At 35.6% G+C, this 21,788-nt stretch overlaps 1 protein-coding gene across 2 annotated transcripts in view; it reads left to right on the top strand.

Moving 5' to 3' along the window:
- The first annotated feature begins 1,581 nt into the window (after positions 1-1,581).
- LOC145694929 (uncharacterized) overlaps positions 1,582-21,788 on the top strand; it is a 160,933-nt gene continuing 140,726 nt past the window's right edge. For both annotated transcript variants that reach the window (XM_081771704.1, XM_081771703.1), the window contains exon 1: positions 1,582-1,875. In XM_081771704.1, coding sequence (XP_081627830.1) covers positions 1,613-1,875 — 263 coding nt within the window. In that variant the 5' untranslated portion in view covers positions 1,582-1,612. The remainder of the gene's footprint in view (positions 1,876-21,788) is intronic.

Here is a 21,788-nt window from a genome sequence, read left to right as displayed (position 1 = left end):
TCTTTCTTGCTTTCAATAAGTTGTAATGTGTAAACAGTAAATAGAAAGATCAGGTTATGAGATTTTTTAATGACAGCTACAAGATTCTTGTAAAGTGACAACCCAGCTTTAAGGAAAAGCAATGTATCGACTAATATTTTAAAAGACGACGTCCGTAGTAGCAGAGACTACTTGCAAACCGCTTGCTCTAAGCTTTAATTGCAAGTCGGCCAAGCTTGCATCCGACGTGCAAGCATGCCGCAAGCTGGATTCCAGTAACGAAGTTACATGCAGCAACCTTGCATTCAAGCTTGATGCAAGCGTTTTACAGTCATATAAAGTCAATAACCAATAAACGGCTAGTGATACTATGACGCTCCGTGAAGGGTTTAAAGCATCGCTTGCAAGTACAGCAAAAGCAGATTCTATGAAAGCATGCGTTTCAAGTGCAAGCGAAGAAAGCCAAAAGCCAAGCACGCGCCAACTGGCCAAAAACTTCCTAATTACTAGGGGTTTTGTTGACTGATAGTGGAGTACTGGTAGAAATGCGTGGAATCCATATGCGTGGAGTCATCTTCTGAATGCATTGGACAAGTGTTGTGACTATCTCTTATACATGAATACTTCGAGTCATTAGATTTCGTTTTTGTCCGTCTAAGAAATTTCATTCTTAATCGGTGCTGGTACTACTTTGTATATGGCAACATATGACAAAAACTTTTTTTTTTGTCCTTCGATCTGTACTCTTAACTTTCTTCTTCTTCTTCTTCTTCTTCTTCTTCTTATTATTATTATTATTATTATTATTATTATTATTATTATTATTATTATTATTATTATTATTATTATTATTATTATTATTATTATTAGGATCTGTTAGCAAGCTTTTGCTCACATGGTGATGAACTTTTGGATACATTGGGTCAGATAATTAGTTAATTATTTATTTCAGTAAAAGCCAAATAGCAGCCTATCATCCAGCCAACAAATAAAAAAAATAATATATATTAATTCTTTCTTTATTAATATGTATTAATTATTTTTCTTTTAAGTTCTAATAGTTAAAAAGTAGCATCATTATCCCTATTAAAAGAATTGTCTATTCTATTTTGCATTAAACATTTTTGTTTTAATATTATGAGTGATAATACTCGTAATACATGCAGGGGTAAAAGTGCGGGGGGAACGCCAGGGAACGTCGTCCCGTCACTTCCAGAAAATATCTGTGGCGTCCCCCACTTTCTAGAGAAATTACAATGGACAAAGATAGGCACGGGGGACGGAGTGACGTCATGCGTCCCCCCAACTTATCAGTTCCACTTTTATCCCTGAATACATGTTCTTAAATTGTCATCTTTGTACGAGGTCAAGGGTTATATCTTCAACTCTCAAATTTATCATATTAGTTGTTGTACGGGCGCAATTGTACCCTCAAACGAAAGCTTGGACCTTCTGCTTTACAAATATGTTTTGCTTTTTCAGATCGCTCCACTGACAACGATGCAGTCGCAGGATTAGTGATGGACTGTATGATCATCCGGTTAAAACAGCCCGCAGTCATCGAATTCCTGATTGTAGAAGATGTCACATCCATCAACATCCATCGTCGCATGAGTGCTGTGTATAAGGAAGCATGTATGGACATTATAGCACAGTGATGAGGTGGGTTCCAACTGTACGCACAGAGAATCCTGTCACATCGTGTCTGTATGGCAAGGATCGCAGTGGATGGCCAACTACTGCACCTACTCCAGAGAAAGTGAGACAGGATGGCGCTCTGATTCGCGGTGATCAACACATTAAGCAGAGGGTGATTGCAGACATTACTGGTGTATTACTTGGAACAGTGTATCACATCATACGCGACGAGCTTGGATTGAAGAAAATGTATTCAAGGTGAGTTCCGTGTCAGCTTACAGTGAAAATGAAAGAAGCCTGCAAAAACATGAGTGAACAAAATTTGCCACTTTTACAGCACCAAAGATGATGGCTTTCGCATACGTCTCATAACTAGGGACAAGTTCTAGACTCATCACTTTGAGCCCAAGACTAAACACCAGTTCAAGGGGTACAGACATCCATCTTCTCTTCGTCCCTCCCCCCCCCCCCAAAAAATACAGCCATCAGCAGCAAAAGTCAAGATGTGATGCTAATTGATTTTTTGAACGCGGCACTACTATTAACTCCAAGCGCTATGAGGAGACACTAACGAAGCTGTGTGCACATATGCGTAAAGTTCGTCTTTCACAAAAATGCCATCCTTGAACATGACAACGCAAAGCCGCGCACAAACTTGGAAACCACTGCCGCATTGCAGAAACTCCAATTCTGAAATATTTTGTCACACCCTCCTGACAGTCTTCATCTGTCTCCTCTGACTTGGCTGTTCCCAAAGCTTAGAAAACATACATGAAAGGTTATTGTTTTGCATCCAACATGGAGGTCATCAAGCCAGTGCATTCTTGGTGTCGTCAGCAATCGTCCTTATTCTTTCGACGGTATGCAATAACTAGTGTACCGTTGGTACAAATGCGTCGACACTGGTAGGGACTATATTCAAAATTGAAAGATTCCTCCGAATGCAAATGGTTCAAGCTATCGTTTGAGGATAGAATTATTCACGTACAAACTATTAATTAAAAAAGTTAAGAGTTGGAGGCAAGACTTATTGAACAACCCTCGTATGTTTACTAAAGAGTTTAGTTTACTAATCAAAACTCTTTTATATTTTTAACTTGTTTGTCCGTGTGTGTCCGTCCGGAAATCTAAAAATTCTCAAGAATTAGTTGATAGATCACCATCAATATTTGCTAGGATGGAGAAGGTAAAAATCAGGTATCGAGTTAGTTGATGGAGTGATCTATCCAGTTGATCCCAAGATATGCATATGAGGTTGTTATAGATTGATTGCCCCTTGGGTGCATGCAACCCCGCTGCACATCAAGGTTATGTTGGTTGCATACCGCCCTCTTTCAATATAGTTACCGAACTCCTTCACTTGGTATAATGTGACACTCCTACTTTTTTTTGTTTATGTATTTATTTCTAATTTACTTTTCCACCAAGTATAGGTATTTTTTTCTCCTCAACCTCATTGATCCTCAGTGGGTATCACTAATTTATACGATTTTTATATATACTCTTGCTGCTGACGCCACATTAAATCACGTTCATTCATTGGTTTATATATAATATCTGCGTATTCACTCGAATATATTCATAAACATAAACAATGACTTTTTATTAGTTGTGTCACCTCTTATCAACTTTATCGCAACACTTTTTTTTTGTCGAAATAGCACAAGATTTAGTATAGTGAACAGTATCATACGAAAAAATAAAATTGTAATCAATCACGTTGAAATAAATGTGCAGTTAGGTATTTTTCCTCTTCTGTAAGAAAATAAACTCCATTATCAGATGGAAATAGTTTTTATATTTTGTGTTAGCTTATGCAACGATAGGTAATCACGAAATCCTTTATAACAAAGTTGTGATTTTCACGTGGAACTTGGAGTTCTTAATGACTCATTTACTAATGAATTAGAGAAAGATATATTATTATCCTTATTAGATTGAACACTTAGAGTCATATTTATAATTATTATACATGATTGGAATAATACTTGTTTTTCAAATACCACTTTCAATTATTTTCTTGTTATCTTTCTTATTGTTTAGGAACATTTTTTCCGCAGAAGAAATCAGTTAGGATTACTCAATAATTTCATTTCTCACCCTCAAAAACATGATATAGGGGATAATTTAGAATATTATCACCGGGAGGATTTCTTTTCTTCCACACTCTACTCAACACACAATGGATAAAAACATTATACTACATTTTAAAGTTTCATTATTGTTTTGGTTAGACAAATCCCTTTTCAAATTTCTTTCTAGATCCAGCCTTACTTTCCAGACATTGTTTAAGACAAGGCTGTACTGTACGTATGATGGTATGAACTTACATTGAATTGAAATTTAATGTCCCTTTCAGCAGCGAGGCTATATGGACATGGATCCAGTACAGCTTGACATGCAGTCCGCCGAACCACATGAGCTCTTACCGAGAAATCGAACCCATGTCTCCCACTTCAAAAAGGCGAGTACTCTAACCATATAGTCACGAGGGAACTCTGGTACGAACTTTCACCACTCCAAATTCTGCAACCTAAAAACATATAATTTTATGCAAAATAATAATAATAATAAAATAATAATAATAATAAAATAATAATAATAATAATAATAATTTGAATTTATTGATAGTAAAAACCACAGCCGAAGCGAAAATGGTCATAATGAACAATAATATACAATGAAAGATTACAAAGGAAATAGAAATAAAACAAAATAAGTAGATTAAAAATACATCAAATCATCTCGACCAAATACAAAATAAAATATTAGCACATGAGCTTGATACAAGCTAAATTGTAAAGTAAAGTTACAACATAACCTGAATTAAATTGCTATTGAATCGACCATGACGTATTATTAAGAATTAAAATATAATGAAAATAATAAAAATGAACAAACAAAGAAAATATATAAAAATACACATAAATAGATATAAAAAAGTACATGAAACAAAGACAATAAGAATTCAATAGACAATATACCAAAACATTATGAATTTTATATATTTACTAAGTAAAAGATTCCAAATATTGTTTTTTAAGTAAAGAAAAATTCGGATCAAATAGATCAATTTTGAAATTTTTTTATTTATATTATCAACACTAATAAATAGTGGAGAACCAACCAATTTATTATTACATAATATAGATCGGTAAACCCTAGATAATAATAATAATAATAATAATAATAATAATAATAATAATAATAATAATGTTCGTCTAATAAATTTCTTAAACTTTTTTACAAAATATTTTGAGTACCGTATTACTATCCTGGTTTAACCTTACTGTGTTCACTTTATATATATCGATTTTTTGTATGATTAATAAGAGTAGTGTAGTTACGAAATTTCAAAATATTACGTTTATTATTATTATCATTATTATTATTATTATTATTATTATTATTATTATTATTATTATTATTATTATTATTATTATTATTATTATTATTATTGGTAGTAGTAGCATTGTGAGGCCTTCCTGCATGCAACTTTTTAACACTTTTGGTTTGTAATACAGCTGTTGAGAGACAACAAAGTATGCTGTTGGAAATGCACTTAAAAGCATCACAGAACGAAATTTGCCCTTATAAAAATGTGTGTCTATTGGACGCATGCAGAGGACGTCAGGCAGCTGATTGCGAATCCGTTGTGTAGGGACCACAGTTTGTGTCTGCAATATCAAGACGACGCCAGCGAACGCCTATTTGTGAGATTGAGTGACTTCGAACTAATGATGAGCGCAAGAGTCTTGGTCTTGCAGTTTTTGCAAGAGTCTTGCATGCAAGACCAAGACCAAGACCAGGAATCCCGTTGCAAGACCAAGACCAAGAGCAAGAGCAAGACTCTTGCGCAAGAGTCTTGCACAAGTACCGGCCCAGTGGTAGAGCGTTCACCTCTGATGCTGGTGTCTCTGGTTCGATCCCAGCTTGCACCATGTGAGCTTTTTTGGTGGATAAAGACTGTGTGCGTAGGTTCTCTCGGGATTTTCCCATTTCCTCCTACTTTCTTCATTTCATCATTTCATTCATTTCCCATCATCACCTTCTCTCTTAGCCTCGGTGCATAATCGTGGCACATAAAACTAGATATTACATCATTTCAAAACATATTAGTGCTGTTCTTCCAAAACTAAAGAGAAATGTAGTATTGAACATCGGTAACTCCATACACCATAGGTGCCGGGTACATGAGTATGGCCTTGGCTCCAAGGATCAAGCATCCGTTAGAAATTTTTAATGTGTGCTCAAAAATTAATATCGAAATAACATTTTCATGACATTGACAAAAACTTAGTGCATGTGACCAAGTGGTTTCATGGGGGGTGCTTATACGTTGAATAATTGTTTATCAATATAACTTTTAGCCTCCTCAGGTATACGGCACACGAGAATTGAGTGATGTTACACTATACAACAATAAATAATCCATATTCACAAGCGAGAGTGATTTTGCACAGTTATTTCAAATAACCTGGAGTTTGATGCTGTGTTTATGTATTTCTAATATAGGTCAAAGTATTTGTATAAATTGAATTTACACAAAAGACATGGACAGTTGAGTCGTTTTCAGTTTTCACTCAAATTATTCTAAAATATTAAGATGTTTGATTATAATCGTTATTATCTTATTTTTCTCTCTCTGTTTTGGCTAATATTGCTAGCATATTATCATCATCATCATCATCATAGCTATTCTACTATTATTGGCTGGTCACTTGTTGCAACTCAGAAGCTTCGATGTACGGTAGCCCACATTTAGTCTCTTCGTCTTGACGTAGCAAATTTCTGCTTTAATACCTTCCTTCAACTACAGTCTCCTTTGCCCCTCTCTCTTTCCTTCCACCATATCCTCTAGCACGTCCCTCATAATAAAGTTCCTCCTCAGCCAATGTCCCAACCAGTTCCTTTTCCTCCTCTTAACTACATGTAAAATTCTTCTTTTCTCCCCCACTGCTACTATTTCTAACACCTTCTCATTCGTTTTCGGTTTAACCCAGCTAATTCTCTCCTTTTTCCGAAAGCCTACAATATTCTTTCATCGCTTTTGCGTAATGTCCATGTTTCTGTTCCATAGAGTACATATTGGAATCAGTAAAACAAAATCTCAATATTTAATTGGAAGTTTGTTCAATACAATCCTAGCTAATCTTGGTTGAAAATAAAAAAAAAAAAATCTGACGCCTTCAGAGTGTAAAAATAATTTAGCAATCATGGTATTTTAGTAATCTGTGCCGTCTTGATTTTCTTTCATGCGTCTCAGGAGTAGTCTCGCCAATTTGGGAACCAGTGGAGTATTGAATCTGTTAAAAAATATAAAAAAGATTACGAAACGTTGTAATTTATCTTATAAGTAGTGAAGCGTGGGGACCCATTGAAAACAAATAAAGGCTATCGCCTATGTTGTACACTATCATCATACTTTCAGGAAGGTAAACTATATTAAATTTAGAAACATACATTCTATTTCCGTTACTATTGGCGCGTTGTAGAATTTATCCAGAGTAAAATTTACCTATGAAAAGCATAGAATTTCTTAAAAGCAAGACTTGCAAGACTCTTGCAGCAAGACCAAGACCAAGACCAAGACTGGGTGTGCAAGACCAAGACCAAGGGTTCCAGTGTAAGACCAAGACCAACACCAAGACTAGCCGGGTCTTGGTCGTGGTCTTGCATTTGCTGATCACTACTTCGAGCGTGGCCGTATAGAATGGAAGTGTAAAGGCGGGGTTTTCGTTCTGTAGAATTGCTGTTAAAGTGGATTGAATATTATCCATCGGTGGTGTACACAAATTGGGAAGTGCCTGTGTTGTAGAATCTTTCATGCCGCTCTAATTGACAGGATGGCGTGCGTGATTGGCATTTGTGTCATCGTAACCTCCTGTGTGAGCGTATTAACACCTAACAATCTATTATTGAAGGCAAGTCTATGTTGTTCCTGCGTTTGTATGTCCCGATTACTCCTGACAACATTTTATTTTCAAGATGTTCTGTTAGCTAAAACTCCATTCGTCCGTCCAGGAGACGAATTATGTCAAGAATTACTTAAAGGGATCATGTGTTGGCCAGGATGTAAGTGGTCAAATGTTATGAATCAAATTCCTTCATGAATATGATTCGTCCACCAGAAGCGGGAGAAATCAACCATTTGCGATTTTAATGTTGATTACTATAGAGCATAAATTGTAATAGAAAGCGAGAAGTTGTTTCAAATAATCGATTAAGTGGCCCAAGTACACGTTTTATATCCATCCTTAACTCTCTACTATAACTAGAAGTGATACAAGTCCACTGCAACTTCCGATTTCGATCGCTATAGAGTGAAAACAGTGATGGATAGTGAGAAGCGGTCTCCTCCAATCAATTAAGCATCCGAAGAATATACTCCATCTCTACTCTAATCTCTCTACTAAAACTGGAAGCTGTAGATATCTACTACAGCTTTTGGTTTCAATATTAATTGACAAAATGTCACACCATATAACCAAAGCTCTTTCATGGTTTACCGGTGATACTGTTTGTTATTAATCAAACATTAATTTAACAGTTCAAAAACATGATTAGAGCTTTAAAGTGTAGGCGATTACGTAACGATGCAACTTAAGTCAGCAGCCGCGCCTGTCGCACATACGTATATCAGTGATTAAAAGTGATAATGTACTTTGTGTTGTCAGAGTGGAAAATAACTGAGATGCGACAATATACAAGTATCAGTCACCCTATTATGATAAGAGTGTTGTAGAGAGAAAAGATTCCACTGTGACTAATGTTTTTTTTTTTTTTTCACTATTTCATTTTATCACTTAATCTTTCAATGGCATCCACTTAAACAATGTGAAAGAAAATTACGCATTTGGAGCTATTATACTTCAATTAAGATACGGCAACTTAAGTTTCCTGAGTAGAAAGAAGAAGACGAAGAAAACACGAAGATAATCAGTGACTCAAAGGAAATGTACGACTATGATAACAGTAACTTTCGTCAACATTCTTTTTCTGTCTCTCATACCTATCAACATACATTCAAAAGGTTTGATAACAAAGTATAGTGTAGGTTATCGTCACCATCATAAATACGTATTCTGTTATCAGAGGATTTCATTTGCCGAAAAATAAATATACAAGGAGTACTTAAAGCTCTTGGATAAACTCACCCTCACTGTTTTGAAACTTAGTGAATAACATAACACAATGAAAAATGTCAAAAATATGCAAAGTAAGCAAGATAGTGTCCACAAAACACTATTTAACTAGGTATGCAATAACTGCTAATTTAGAGCGAAGCGTTGATTATTCATAGATTTTTTTCAGTGCATCAATTGAATCGTTGAGTTCGAAAACCGGCCATCGTCATCGAAGCTAATTTGAGAGGAATGACAAACAAAACTGAATTAGTCAATATGTATCTGACATATAGGGCTGTTTTTATTTTCGGACCGTAGAACTGACATTTTTCTACTTTCCAAAAATGAAAATAACCCTATACGTCATATAGATATTGAATAATTTAGTTTTGTTTGTCATTCCTCTCAAATTTGCTTCGATGGAGATGACCGGTTTTTCGAACCCAACGATTCAATTGTTTTCGTGAACGAACACAACATACAAATAATTGAATTTGGCATATCTGCGAAAAACATAATGGCTTTTAAAAAATTGTGTTTGCAAAACAAAACGAAAAGGGCTTCGCACTATTTCTAATGCTGAAAATTCTATTTTCTATTGTTTACAATAAGAATTCGCACGCCTCAAGGTTAAGTGTATGAGCATCCCGTTTTTTCGGTGATTATTCCTCAATGGTATGTCGGATCGGAACATGCGACCCCTTACGACACTCAGAGTGCGCTCTCAAATCAAGGAACAAAGGTACGCTAAAGTCGAGTAAAGAGAAGCTTGCGCTCCAATAAACAAATAAGTGTTTTCAAAACTCTTCTTATAGACCAGAAATTTGGGCACGCAGTTTATTACATCATAATTGTTGGGCACCCAAATTTATACACCGCAAGGAATCTTTTGAAAACAATTATTAGATCACGTAATAGCATTTTGCAGATTCTGCCTTGCTTACGTTTCATATTTTTGATATTCTTCATTGTCTTTTAGTTATTCACTAAAATTAAGAAAAGGAGTGGGGTTTGATCTTAGTGAGGAGCGTAGCGCAATAGCTCTTTCAGAGCCATGGTCTACCGGCTGTCTTTTGGCACTCACGAGTTTTGCACATCGGCTTCCTTCGCTATTAATGCAGGCTTTCCAGATCAGAACTCGCTACTTCTTTGTTTCAAATAACTCCCCAATTGTCCTCACGACGCTGGGTGGGCACCGCAATTCCAACATCATTTGCTGAATAGTGACGGTCGTCCATCTTTACTCTGACATAAGGTTGACGCCTGTCCCGAATTAAGTAGGACAACCTGAATTTTAGGAAAATTTGCAACGTCCCGATCGTTGTGACGATTCAGTAGTTGATTCAAGTTCTTTTCATCTAACTGCCTACAAAATTATGCTACAAGTTTTCTGTTTCGCATGTTTTTAGTTAATTTTCATTGGAATTTTCATTTGTAAATACACTGTGTGTTTCTGTCTATTATTCTTAATAAATTGTTCCATGTACAAATTCTGATATCAGGACCCAGCGATTGGTACAACTTCGATAAGTTTGTCCCACTTTAGGCTTACCATAAGATGGCAGCCTATTTTGATCATTTTCACTCATTTTTTCACTGCTTCACTTCCTTGATCTCCAATAAGCTGTATTCCAGTGGCTAGAGCGTTGGCCACATTAAGTACTAACAGCTAGTAATATAGAGCAGGGCGCAAAATTTCAAAGTCAGACGCACTCACCAATCGAAAAATGATGGTCGCCAGTACCTTTCACGTACAAATTATGAGGCAAACCATTTCGATTGAGGGTGGGAAAGGAGGGGCGAATTACAACGTTGTGAAGACTTCACTTTCCATGTCCATTATGAAGACTTCAAACTCAGTGACAATTATTTTCGTGTGAAACAAACACTGCGTAACCCTGTGAGTTTAGGCAGAAACTATTCCTACTGAACATTGGTCGCCATCTCTAAATTTCTAGTCGCCAATGGCGACCTGGCGACTAGAAAATTTGCGCTTTGATATAGAGTATTATGGAGAGAATTGTAATAGAAAATAGTTATTTAAACAAAGAAAAAGAGGTTTTTTTTTTTACTTGTTTATTGGTAATACTTTTATTATATAGGCGGTCTATAATGTGAGGTAGGGCCTACAGTACAAATGTTTCATTAAGAAGAGAACGTACGTAGCACAAGATTGTAGTACATGGAAAGGGTAACTTTTTAGTTCGTGAAGGAAGAAAAACATAAGATGATGAAAATAATGTGATGAAGATTTACAAAGATGATTGAGTGACTCAGAAATGTGACTATTAAACAATAAGGACGACACAAACATTGACAACATATAGACAAAATTAAGAACATTTAGGTAATACGGAGGTTGTTTCTGGAACTATCCCTCAAACCATACTTCAAACCCTCGAATCATTCAAAAATGTAATCAAGAACCAAATTCAATAAGGAAGATAAAAAATCCCATTTACTAACTTCCAAGACCTTCCAGCTTCCAGGTAGATTTCTCAAAACCTAATCAACATTCTATGGAGTTTTTCTGGGATTTCTTTTCACGATGCTTTCAATTCAGAGGTGGCCAAGTTCATGAAGGTTTGTCTTTTTGAAGTCCAATCTTAATTTCAAAATCACCCTCATTGTTAGTATTTGGGGTTTAGATTGAGAAGGTGTTTGGGGCAGGGCCCCATTAACATACACTGGCTGTACTTCTGGAATTGTCCAGCAAAGTAGTGTAATGTATATCAATTCAAATATAGATATTGTATTTCTACTAATTATTGAAGGTGCAGTGCAGTGTTCTGGTTGTTGTTGTCCATTCATAATTTTATAGCAGGCTTTAGTATTTAGTTTCGAGGTAGAACTATAATCTGTAATATTCTGTAATACAGAAATTTCTAGTAAATATGGGATTTTTCTAATAAGAATTAAATAATTCTGTGATATATGTATAAGGAGAGGAAGCCAAATATGCCGTTTCTAGGTTACATGTTAGCCTAGGCTCCAGTCTACAAGTTCAGGTGCCAATCCAGGTTTTAGTGTTGACTTCGGGTCAAGTTACAAAATCATGAGATGGTGGAAGAATAAAAGACAAGGGTCAAAAGTACTGTACAGCTGAGTTTCAGGTTGAAGAATAGTGTTGCCCAGAAGGCGAAAAATTCCATGAACTGCCGATCTATTTGAAATCATGGAGATTTGGTATTCTACAAACCTCAACGGAGCGAAAATGACGCACAGCGCAAAGTTCCACCCGTTTGCTCACTCACTGTCCGGCCAATCTGAGCAGAGTGACAAAAGGGAAGAGCATTAGGTTTATGCTCGAAATGCTGAATCCATTATCAAAAGAAAAGATTTCTTGCTGTCTTTTTATCGTTTTTGATATTTCGGTTAACATTGAAACCGGAAATAGTAGATTGCTACCACTTCCGGTAAGAACGGAGATGGTATCTATTCTTGGGACGCTGAATATAACCAGAAAACATTCCGTTTTTGCTCAAATATCTGTTCGCAGACAGACAGACGAGCGGGCGCATATAGTTCTATAAGACTCCCATATTTACGCATAGCATTGTTCGGAAGTCTAAAAATGTAGAACGGGTTTCATCAGCCCCTATAACTGTAAATTTAAGATAAAGGAGAGAAAATCTGTATAAACACTAAAAGACACACACTTATGCATATAGGAAAGAACCTGAGTATTCCTTTGTTTTAAGAAAGAAGAAAAAGTCGTATCACCTGCCGAGGAAGACTAAATCCTTCCGGAACTATGTTGAGAGTAACAGAAGGATACGGCAGGAAACAGGTGCTTGTGATATCAAAAAGACTGTTGTGTTACCAAACCATTGCCAGTGGTCTCCCAAGCCAAAAACTTTTCATTGATTCTGGTTTCTTTCATTAATATTCTGTAGAAGACATAGAGGGAGAGAGAGATATCGAAAGGGTTTTTGCTCTTACGAGCTGTTAATAGAATAAACTAAAAATAACAAAAAAGCTCATTTAATTCAGAGTAAAAATATGTAGCAAGAGGATACATATATGTATCTATTATTGATTCAGCAGATGTGTTTGCTGTAGAACACATGTGCTTCTCAATCTCGATTCTTATAATACATGGTTTTAACTGGTGATATTAAGTATTAATTTTTAAAAAAATAGTTTCAGTATTTTTGAATTAACAAACTCAATTTACCTTATTATTATTATTATTATTATTATTATTATTATTATTCACTTTTTTGTAGTTTACGGTTCCACGATTATACACCGAGTCTAAGAAAAAGACGGTGACGATGAGATTATGATAATGGTGGAATGATGAAAGTCAGAGAAAACGGAAGAAGCCCGAGAAAACCCATGCACATGATGTTTGTCCACCACAAAACTCACTTAGCGGAAATTGGGATCGAACCATACTATTTGTTTTGTTTTAATTCTTCTTGTGAAAATGCTAATTAAAAATTTTGGCAAAATATTATTTTGTTTCCCACTATAAATACAAAAACTGAGAATAAAGGTTGAAGTGGTTAACTTGTGTCAACATGTTTCTTTTCATGATTTTGTTAAGGAATTGCTAATTTAATTCAAATAATTCAAATGATTTTAAATAAAAGCAAATGTAACAAGTTAAATAAACATAAATTGTTGGTGTTAAAATAAAAAAGATTCCTTTAACTTAAATACCCTAAAATTTGATTTCTTTAATAATTATGTGTTAACAAAGTTTCACATACACCCGAAATTAAGAAAAACCTAAATTTTGGAGTAACTCAACCATGTCCTATGTATACGAATAAAAAAAAAAAAAAGACACAACTCAGTGAAATTCCGGAGAACAAATAAATATAAATAAATAATATTTAATGGACTGTTATAGTAATTTTAAATATACATTAATGAGATATTCCACTACTTTTTCAATATAACTTTAGTGGAATCCTTACAATATGGTGAAGACCTAATAAGATTTTTACGGTGATCAATATTGCAAGAAACGACTGGCAACTATTCTGTCATAGCATGAGGAGATAGCGGTTCATTTTCGTTGCATCATCGTAAAGGTAATCGAAAGGACAGCAAGTTGCAGTTACTACATTAGTAGTAAGCGAGCGAGCGAGCACATAGTGAGCACGTACTTAGTACGTGCTCGCTATGACGTTAGTTCAGTGCTGACATGTTTCAAATGTGCCTCTTCTGTGAGTGTGGTAGACATACCAACTGATTCTGTCTTCAGTTGAGGGAAAATTGTGGTATACCGATACTGCAGATTACCCTTTTGCAGGATTAGTACCGGTGTTGAACAGAATGCAGCCATAGAGATGCAAATTTGAAATGAAAGAGAACATGCCGGTGTAAAAAAGGTTCATAGTCCGATCCGGTACAGCACCTACAAACAGGACATACAAGTCACCGACCCTTGAGCAAGAATTCAGAAGTATTGCTCAGTGATCAGTTCTCGCACTACGGTAGTCTTGAGTGTCAAGAGTATTTTTTCACGGAGATAATTATTGTGTTTCCTTTAAATTCATGTCAGAGGCTATGCAGATGGAAGGGTATCAAGACTTCTGTAATAATTAGTGCCTGGTGAGTCGAATGGCATGACGAATCTTGCTTATGGTTGCTGCAACTATGGTACTAGCGTACATATATGTTAATATTACTTCGGTGGACTGGGTGAGACATGCATTCTGGGTGTAGTGGGATTGGATGCAATTCAATCTAATTTCCGCACGCATCTAATACCCATTTAGTGTGTCTTCGACTAATCATTGTTATATCTCGAATATGTGAGAGACTGTTGTGGTTTGATTTAGGTAGTTTCTGAATCGGGTGAATCGTTTTCTAACAAAATAACACGCGACCACATGTGTTACACAGCATCTGGCCGTCTCTGGGTTGTTCCATATTTTACTGGATTTTGTTCTCTGGTGTTCATCTGATCTTTTGCTGGATTGGGTACGTCTAGCTCATTATTGCTCAACGACTTACACGCCAGATATCCTTCGCAGTTACTGGAAATGAATTTTCGCTACTTATCGAAACCGCATGTATCATTTGTGGTACCACAGGAGCAGCGGCGGATCTGCTTAAGGGGCACCCGGTCACGTGCCCTGCCAATCATGATCTAAATAGAACTGCAATTATTAAATCAGTATTAATACATTAACAGAAGCTTTTTTTCTTTTTTTCTTTTGTAATGTTTGTATTTGTTCCGCCATAGCCGTGTTTGCGAGTGAAGGAGGCTGTGGTTATGCGCTCTCGTAGGATAGACGAAACTTGGCAACACAGCGACGGTTGTTTTTTGGCTGCGGACTTACAATCTCTATGCTTTGACAGTAGCCCTATCATCAGAGGTGGCAGTTGATGTTATGGCTATGTCCATTGAAAATGGGCACAGTAATGTTGAGACCTGTCGCATGAGGCGCTGTGCTCTGTCTTATGCAAGCGGTAAGAAGGTCGCGACAAGGAAACTCAACTCTGTACAGAAGCGAACGGAAGGAGGGGGAAGGGGGAAGGAGGGTCAAGCCATTTTCAGAATTTGGGGATTGAAAAGGTTTATGCTTGGCCTGGCGCAGTTAATTTACATTATACATTGACCTTATAAAATTTACACGCATAAGTTACCAATCGGCATCTGCAATCATATTTTCAAATAGGAGCTGCACTTTACGTATAAAATGTTTCCCAGAAAAAGTAATAAAGAAACCACACATAATTGAAGGAAATGGACATACAGTAGTTGAAACAAATTGTTGTTGAAAACAAATAAATAATTCATTACACAAAATATCAATCAGGGGCGTTTTTACACATGGGCAAACATGGATCATGGCCTGGGACGTCGAGTTTTCTGAGACCATTTTTTTTTAAATACCAGCTTTGGAAATTTCAGGTATTTATTTATTATGCATAGTTATGGTGATATGACACGGGATTATTGCATTTGTAAATATGAAAAAGAGAAGAAGAAGAAAAATCTACTTGGCAAGAAGTAAGTAATTAACAATCCAGTTATTAATTTACATCAATTATTTCCCCTCTGGTATTGCTGACACCTTATTCTTTTATCGTGATTTTAAAACATTTCCATTGTTGACAAGGACGCCCATATTGTGGTTTCCAAGGGGGGCCAAGTATACGTGACATTTCAAATATGGGTTCAAATTTTGCTGTAACTAATGTAAAAATTCTATTGGGTTTTCGATATTCCGAAGTACAATTTCATCTAGGGGGCGAGCGCCCCACCTTGCCCTCCCTGATGGGCGCCCTTGATTGTTGATAAACTTCCAGAATTACTTACAGTTTTCAAACATATCAACCGAGCCGTCAACGCAAGAAATTTGAATGTTTCAATGTTGTATTATTATTCTTGAACTTGGCTGATCTCATCAACTTGGTTTCATAATCAGCAACTGTCTCAGAATTTCTATACTGGTATTTAATTTATTGTTATTGACGGGGCGGCTTTTTTATAATGGCTCGAAGGCGGCAAAAATGTTAAATACATCCCTGAATATCACGCTACTGATCTTCAACGATGGCAGGATTCAAGAGAATGGTCACTCTGTATTCTGTTAGAAATTTAGTAGTCGTTTACTGTTGCAGTAGTGTTCCCCCCCTCCCCCATCTTAACAATTGTTCATAACATGGCAACCCTTTAACCTGCCTTGAAATGTGTTCGTGATGGCTTGCACCCGACCGAATGAAACTGCTACCTCCTTAACAATTAAATAGACAGCGCGGACACTGGCGAGTGGGCTTTTTTTAAACTATGGTCTTATTAGTGCTTATTCCGGCCTAGTCAGTGTCAGTGTAGTGTGTTTATTTTGTGTAGTGTCATAATTAATCTGACATGAATCAGGTAAGATACTTACGAACTAAAAACCTAGATTATCAAGATCGTCTTTTAGCAAAAGAATTAGGCCCACCAAGACCAGAGCTATCCATAAACCAAGTGTTCGAAGATAAAAATAGAACGTACAATAGACGTTTCAGTAAAAGCATGTACGAAAATTATTAGATTATTAATGATATATATATATGACGCCCTAGTACTGTATGTAGGTATTTTGGATGTGCCCCACCACTTTTAAATTCCACGAGCCGCCACTGCACAGGAGAGCATCAAGCTTCTCTTCCTCTCTTTTTCCTGACCATGTTGCAGCAGCCATTTTGGCTATGAAATCTCCACAGTTCTCTAGACACCCGAACCCTCTTGCAGAAAATGATAAGAGTGATCATTTCACGCATATGCCATAATGTATTTGTTTACTAAGATTGTCTTTGCTAGCTCTTCACCCTTCGAACTTTCATTATACATTTCATGAAAATAATATGAGAGTGTTCCAGTTTGTGAAAAATTCATGTTTGAGCCCGTCAGATACAAGTGAAAATCTCCTTAAACTTGAAATAATTGTATAATTTTCAGTTCTATATTTAAATTAGCTAATAGGCCTATATTAATGCAGAGGACTATCCATCTAATAATTCCTTTCAATAAAAAGACTTTTCAGCCTAACATTGCAGTTTAGTGTAGACAATAAGCTTTGACAGCTTGAAGTGTGTGAAACATGTCATAACAAAGAACGTACTGGTTGATAAATAGCTTAAAAAGGAATAGTACCGGTACCGGACGTATTATATAAATTGAATGCATTGGGTTGGTGTTGTGATTAAAAGGAAAAGGAAAGAGACAAAAAGGAAGTCTTCCAACACGTCGACTTAAAAATAAGATCCAATAGTGTTAAACTTGCTAGTCACGACCCTACCAAACTATTTCTTCCCTCTTCCTCCCTTGCTGCCCCTCTCGTATCTCCTATGTTCCAAACACTACGTCATTTAGCACTCAGAGCACGTCATCTTAACTTGCCTGCCGCTTGGAGTCAAAAATAGCATTTTTAACACATGCACGCACACACATACATACATACACCATACAGTACATAATAATATTTAAACACACGCAAGGAAGGGAGCTTCTCTCTAGCAGTCCACGTTCATACTACAGCCAACACGAAATAAACATGTAAAAGTTAGAAAGAGAAAAAAAGAAAACATTAATGCTATGTTAAAACAGAAAAGATTAGGTAGGACGCATTCAGAATACTAACTACATTATTTAAAAGGTATGCAGGTCCAGAAACAAAATTACTTTTAAAAAAATAAAAATAAAAAGAGCGTTATTACACCGTCACATAACCACTAACTAAATCAAGATATTTATATTATTTGCCCCAAAGTGCTTCATCTTGTTGTCTACTAAGAAGCTTCCAAATTAACCTACCTAAGCTTTCCATTTACACGTTTTCTTAATCGCCTTCTTTGTCAGAATACATGAACAACAGTTTTACAAGTAGCATACGAGTTTCTGTTAGTAGAAATCAAACAATACATGCAATCTCCTACTTAACCATGTGAATATTTTTTAGTACAGTAAATAAATAGCCTACTTTAGATAATAAAAACTAACAATCACATCAGATTTGTAACGTACGATGCATTTTTCGTACTCCATAAAATTTTGTTTTGAGCGATTTTTTTCGAAAACTACGCATGAGATTTTGAAAAAATGAAATCTTTGGTTTACGTCCCACGATTATGCCGGTTAGGCTAAAGGAGACGGTGATGATGAGAAATGAATGAAATGGTGGAATGAAGAAAGTGGGAGGAAACAGGAGAACCCCGAAAAAACCCACGAGCACGATGTTTGTCCACCACAAAGTCCACACGGCGCGAGCTGTGATCGAACCAGGGACACTAAGCACCAGAGGGGAACGCTCTACCATTAAGCCACCGCGCCCCCCACATAAAATTTTGTTCGCAAAAAATGTCAGTTTATGTTTAGCCCCATCTCATTCCTTATTGATTAATGTGTGCGTTATCTTTGGACAATATTATCAAAAATTAATGTTTTAAGACTTAAACGTAATTTTAAACATTCATCATACTGTGTACGGTCGCCTTGCTATAGCATGAAAATGAAAAATTTGACGAAGGCATATTTTAGTTATCAGTTTAATTAATCTTAATGCGTGAATGTTTATTTCTACAGCGCATATATATGTTTGGTTTGTAAAAGAAAAAAAAATGTTTTTGTCGATTTTTCGTAAGTTACTCAAGAGCATCTGCTCATTCATATATTCAGTTCAAATAGATCTATCGATTGGTATATTTCTCGACCTAGGACATTTTCCTGTTCCCGTTGAACATTGATATTGTAGAATGTTGTTATGTTAATGACAAGTTTGGTTTGTCTTTTATGAACAAAATCAAGACAATAAACAAAAAATAAACAATTGTTCTGGTTCAGCTGATGCGCTGAAAAAAAAAGTGGTAAAACAAAGAAAGGTACGAACTAAAGCCTGTGACAAACATCTTGGCATTTTAGCTAAACGAATAAAACACAAGCTCTGACGCGACGTTGTCGAATGCTAAGGGGTGTCGCTATGGCTAAGCAGACCAACTACAGCGCGATCAGGTGGCAGAGGATAGACGTGGATGTGTACAAAATAAACATGGCAATACCGCTGGCCTCTCATTTACTAGCAGCATTTAAAGGGATCTTCGAGCACCGCCTTCAAATGCCAAGATGTTTGTCACGCAGTTTAGTGTGTTGTTAAAATTTGAATAATTCCATATTCGAATAATATATTCGTTTTAATAGCAACAAAAGTCTATAATAAATTACTGATACAGCTAAAAGACGAGACAGATATGAAAATCTACATACGTTTAATTTCACAATGGGCAGTAGAAAAAAATAAATGAATAAATTGAAAAAAATATTACAGAAGTAACGTCCGGCATAAATTACACGTAATTAGCTGACTTAACGAAACTGGCTCTGCTTAAGTGAACCTTTATCTTATTGCGGAAAGTAAATAATGTTGCAATATGAAACAATATGACGAGTTATACTGCCCGAGACTGGGAGATAGGACTTCTGGAATTCAAGAACCCTATCATTTTTGGAATACCGTGTATGTTAAACTGTGTTAGTATAGGAAATTTGGAACTGCAGTTTTCTTTAGACAAGGATGAAGTACAAGATCTTAACAAAGGAAATTTGGATTTAGTCGATTTCCATTGAGTAATCATAACCTTCTATCTTTCTTTTCTTTCCTCTTCTATTTTGTGAACAATGTTCTCTAATTATTATATTTTATTTTGTAATTCAGTTATTCTCACTAATTTTGAATGTATATACTTCTGTAAATTAGGAATTTCCAATGTAAAAATGAAATCTTTAACTTTTACGTCCCATGGTTATGCCGTCTAGGCTAAAGGAAACGGTGATTATGGGAAATGAATGAAATGGTGGAATGAAGAGAGTGGGAGGAAACGGGAGAGCCCCGAGGAAACCCATGCACGCGGTGTCTGTCCACCACAAAGTTCACTTGGGATCGAACCAGAGACCCCATGCACCAGAGGTGAACGCTCTATCACTGAGCTACCACGGCCTCCAATTTCCAATGTACTATTGTAACATATTAGTACTATGAACATTGTAATTTTTGTCTGTTTCCTTCAATAAATTTCAAATTTTAAATTGTTGTTCGTATGTTTGAATAAAATCATTATGTCCCGGAGAAGAAATTCTATATTCCTTTTTAAATTACGCTTATTCAAATAAAACTTGGAAGATGAAGTAACGAATCCAAATTTAATTTTAATAACACCAGTAAAAATCGTTCAAAAATAATAACAATGACACAATATTACTAAAATATTTTAAAACAGAAGAAAGATGCGTTTACTTCAAACTATTTTATTTCAAATTATTGTAATAGAATAATCAGGGCTGAAATGAGAAATACTCGTGAAGTACTCGTACCTATGTGGGTAGCATACGTGCCTTTGGCGTAGGAAGCCCGGGTTCGATTCCCGGCTGGAGCTGGTTCGGATTCCACGTTAAGTTGTAGGTCCACATCTCATATAGCCTCGCTGCTGAAAGGAAGCTAAACTCAAATCTAACTAACTGAGAAGTACTCATACTTCTTCTACAGCACAACAAGACAAAAACTAACACTATGATTCATATCAAAACTTAATTTCCGAACAGGTTCCAACATGGAAAAGTAACGGAGAATCGAATCTTACTAATAAATGTAAGAAATTTAAAAGAGTTATGGAGATAAACCGTTATTCGTAATAAATGTCATGTTAATCTTGAAAGAGCATCACATCATAAATTTCGTCTCTCTGACTGTATATTTACGTACTAAAAGATTGTTGGTTCTTAGAAGTAAAGAGTCGTGTATTAATGAGACAACGAACAACATAGAATAAACCTTGCAACACGTAGTAGCTACGTGCACAATATCACGTTCAAAAAACTGTTCGATGTAGTAGAAAATTTGAGTACATATATAGGGAAATTTTATACTAGGAGATTTTTAATAATAATAATAATAATAATAATAATAATAATAATAATAATAAAAATAATAATAATAATAATAATAATAATAATAATAATAATAATAATAATAATAATAATAATAATAATAATAATAATAATAATAATAATAGCAATAATAATAACTAGGTTCATAGTGAAGATCTAGCAGCCGGTATCATTCAGCAAGCATTAAGTGCGAACAATATAAAACTAACAGAACTAAACGGTATATTTAATCCAGAATTTACTTTTTTTTTTTAAACTTAACGTCCTACGTTTACAGACCGAGATTGAGATGATCAAATGGATGATAGTGATGGAATGACGAAACCCACGCACAAGGTGTTTGTCCACCACAAACCCCACTCGGCGGAAGCTGGAATCAAACAACCAACCCCACGCGTCAGAGCTCAGACCGACACCACTGAGCAGGGTTCGAAAAAATAGTATTAAAAAAAACATGTGTTTAAAACATGAAAAAAGTGTACAAAATGTTTTAAATATGTTTTAAAACAGACACAAAAAAACGTTTAAAAACATTTTGATCAGTTTAAAACATGATTTTAAACATATTTCAAAATCATGTAATAACGTATTTATTAAGACTTTTTTGCTCTTACAACCGATCTTTTCATTTATTTTATTCTCGTTAAGACTAC

The sequence above is a fragment of the Thermobia domestica genome, chromosome 9 (assembly GCF_964235325.1).
Source record: "Thermobia domestica chromosome 9, izTheDome1.hap1.1, whole genome shotgun sequence".
Lineage (NCBI taxonomy): Eukaryota > Metazoa > Arthropoda > Insecta > Zygentoma > Lepismatidae > Thermobia > Thermobia domestica.
Note: the sequence above shows the minus strand (reverse complement) of the source record. Positions and strands in the feature narration are given on the sequence as shown.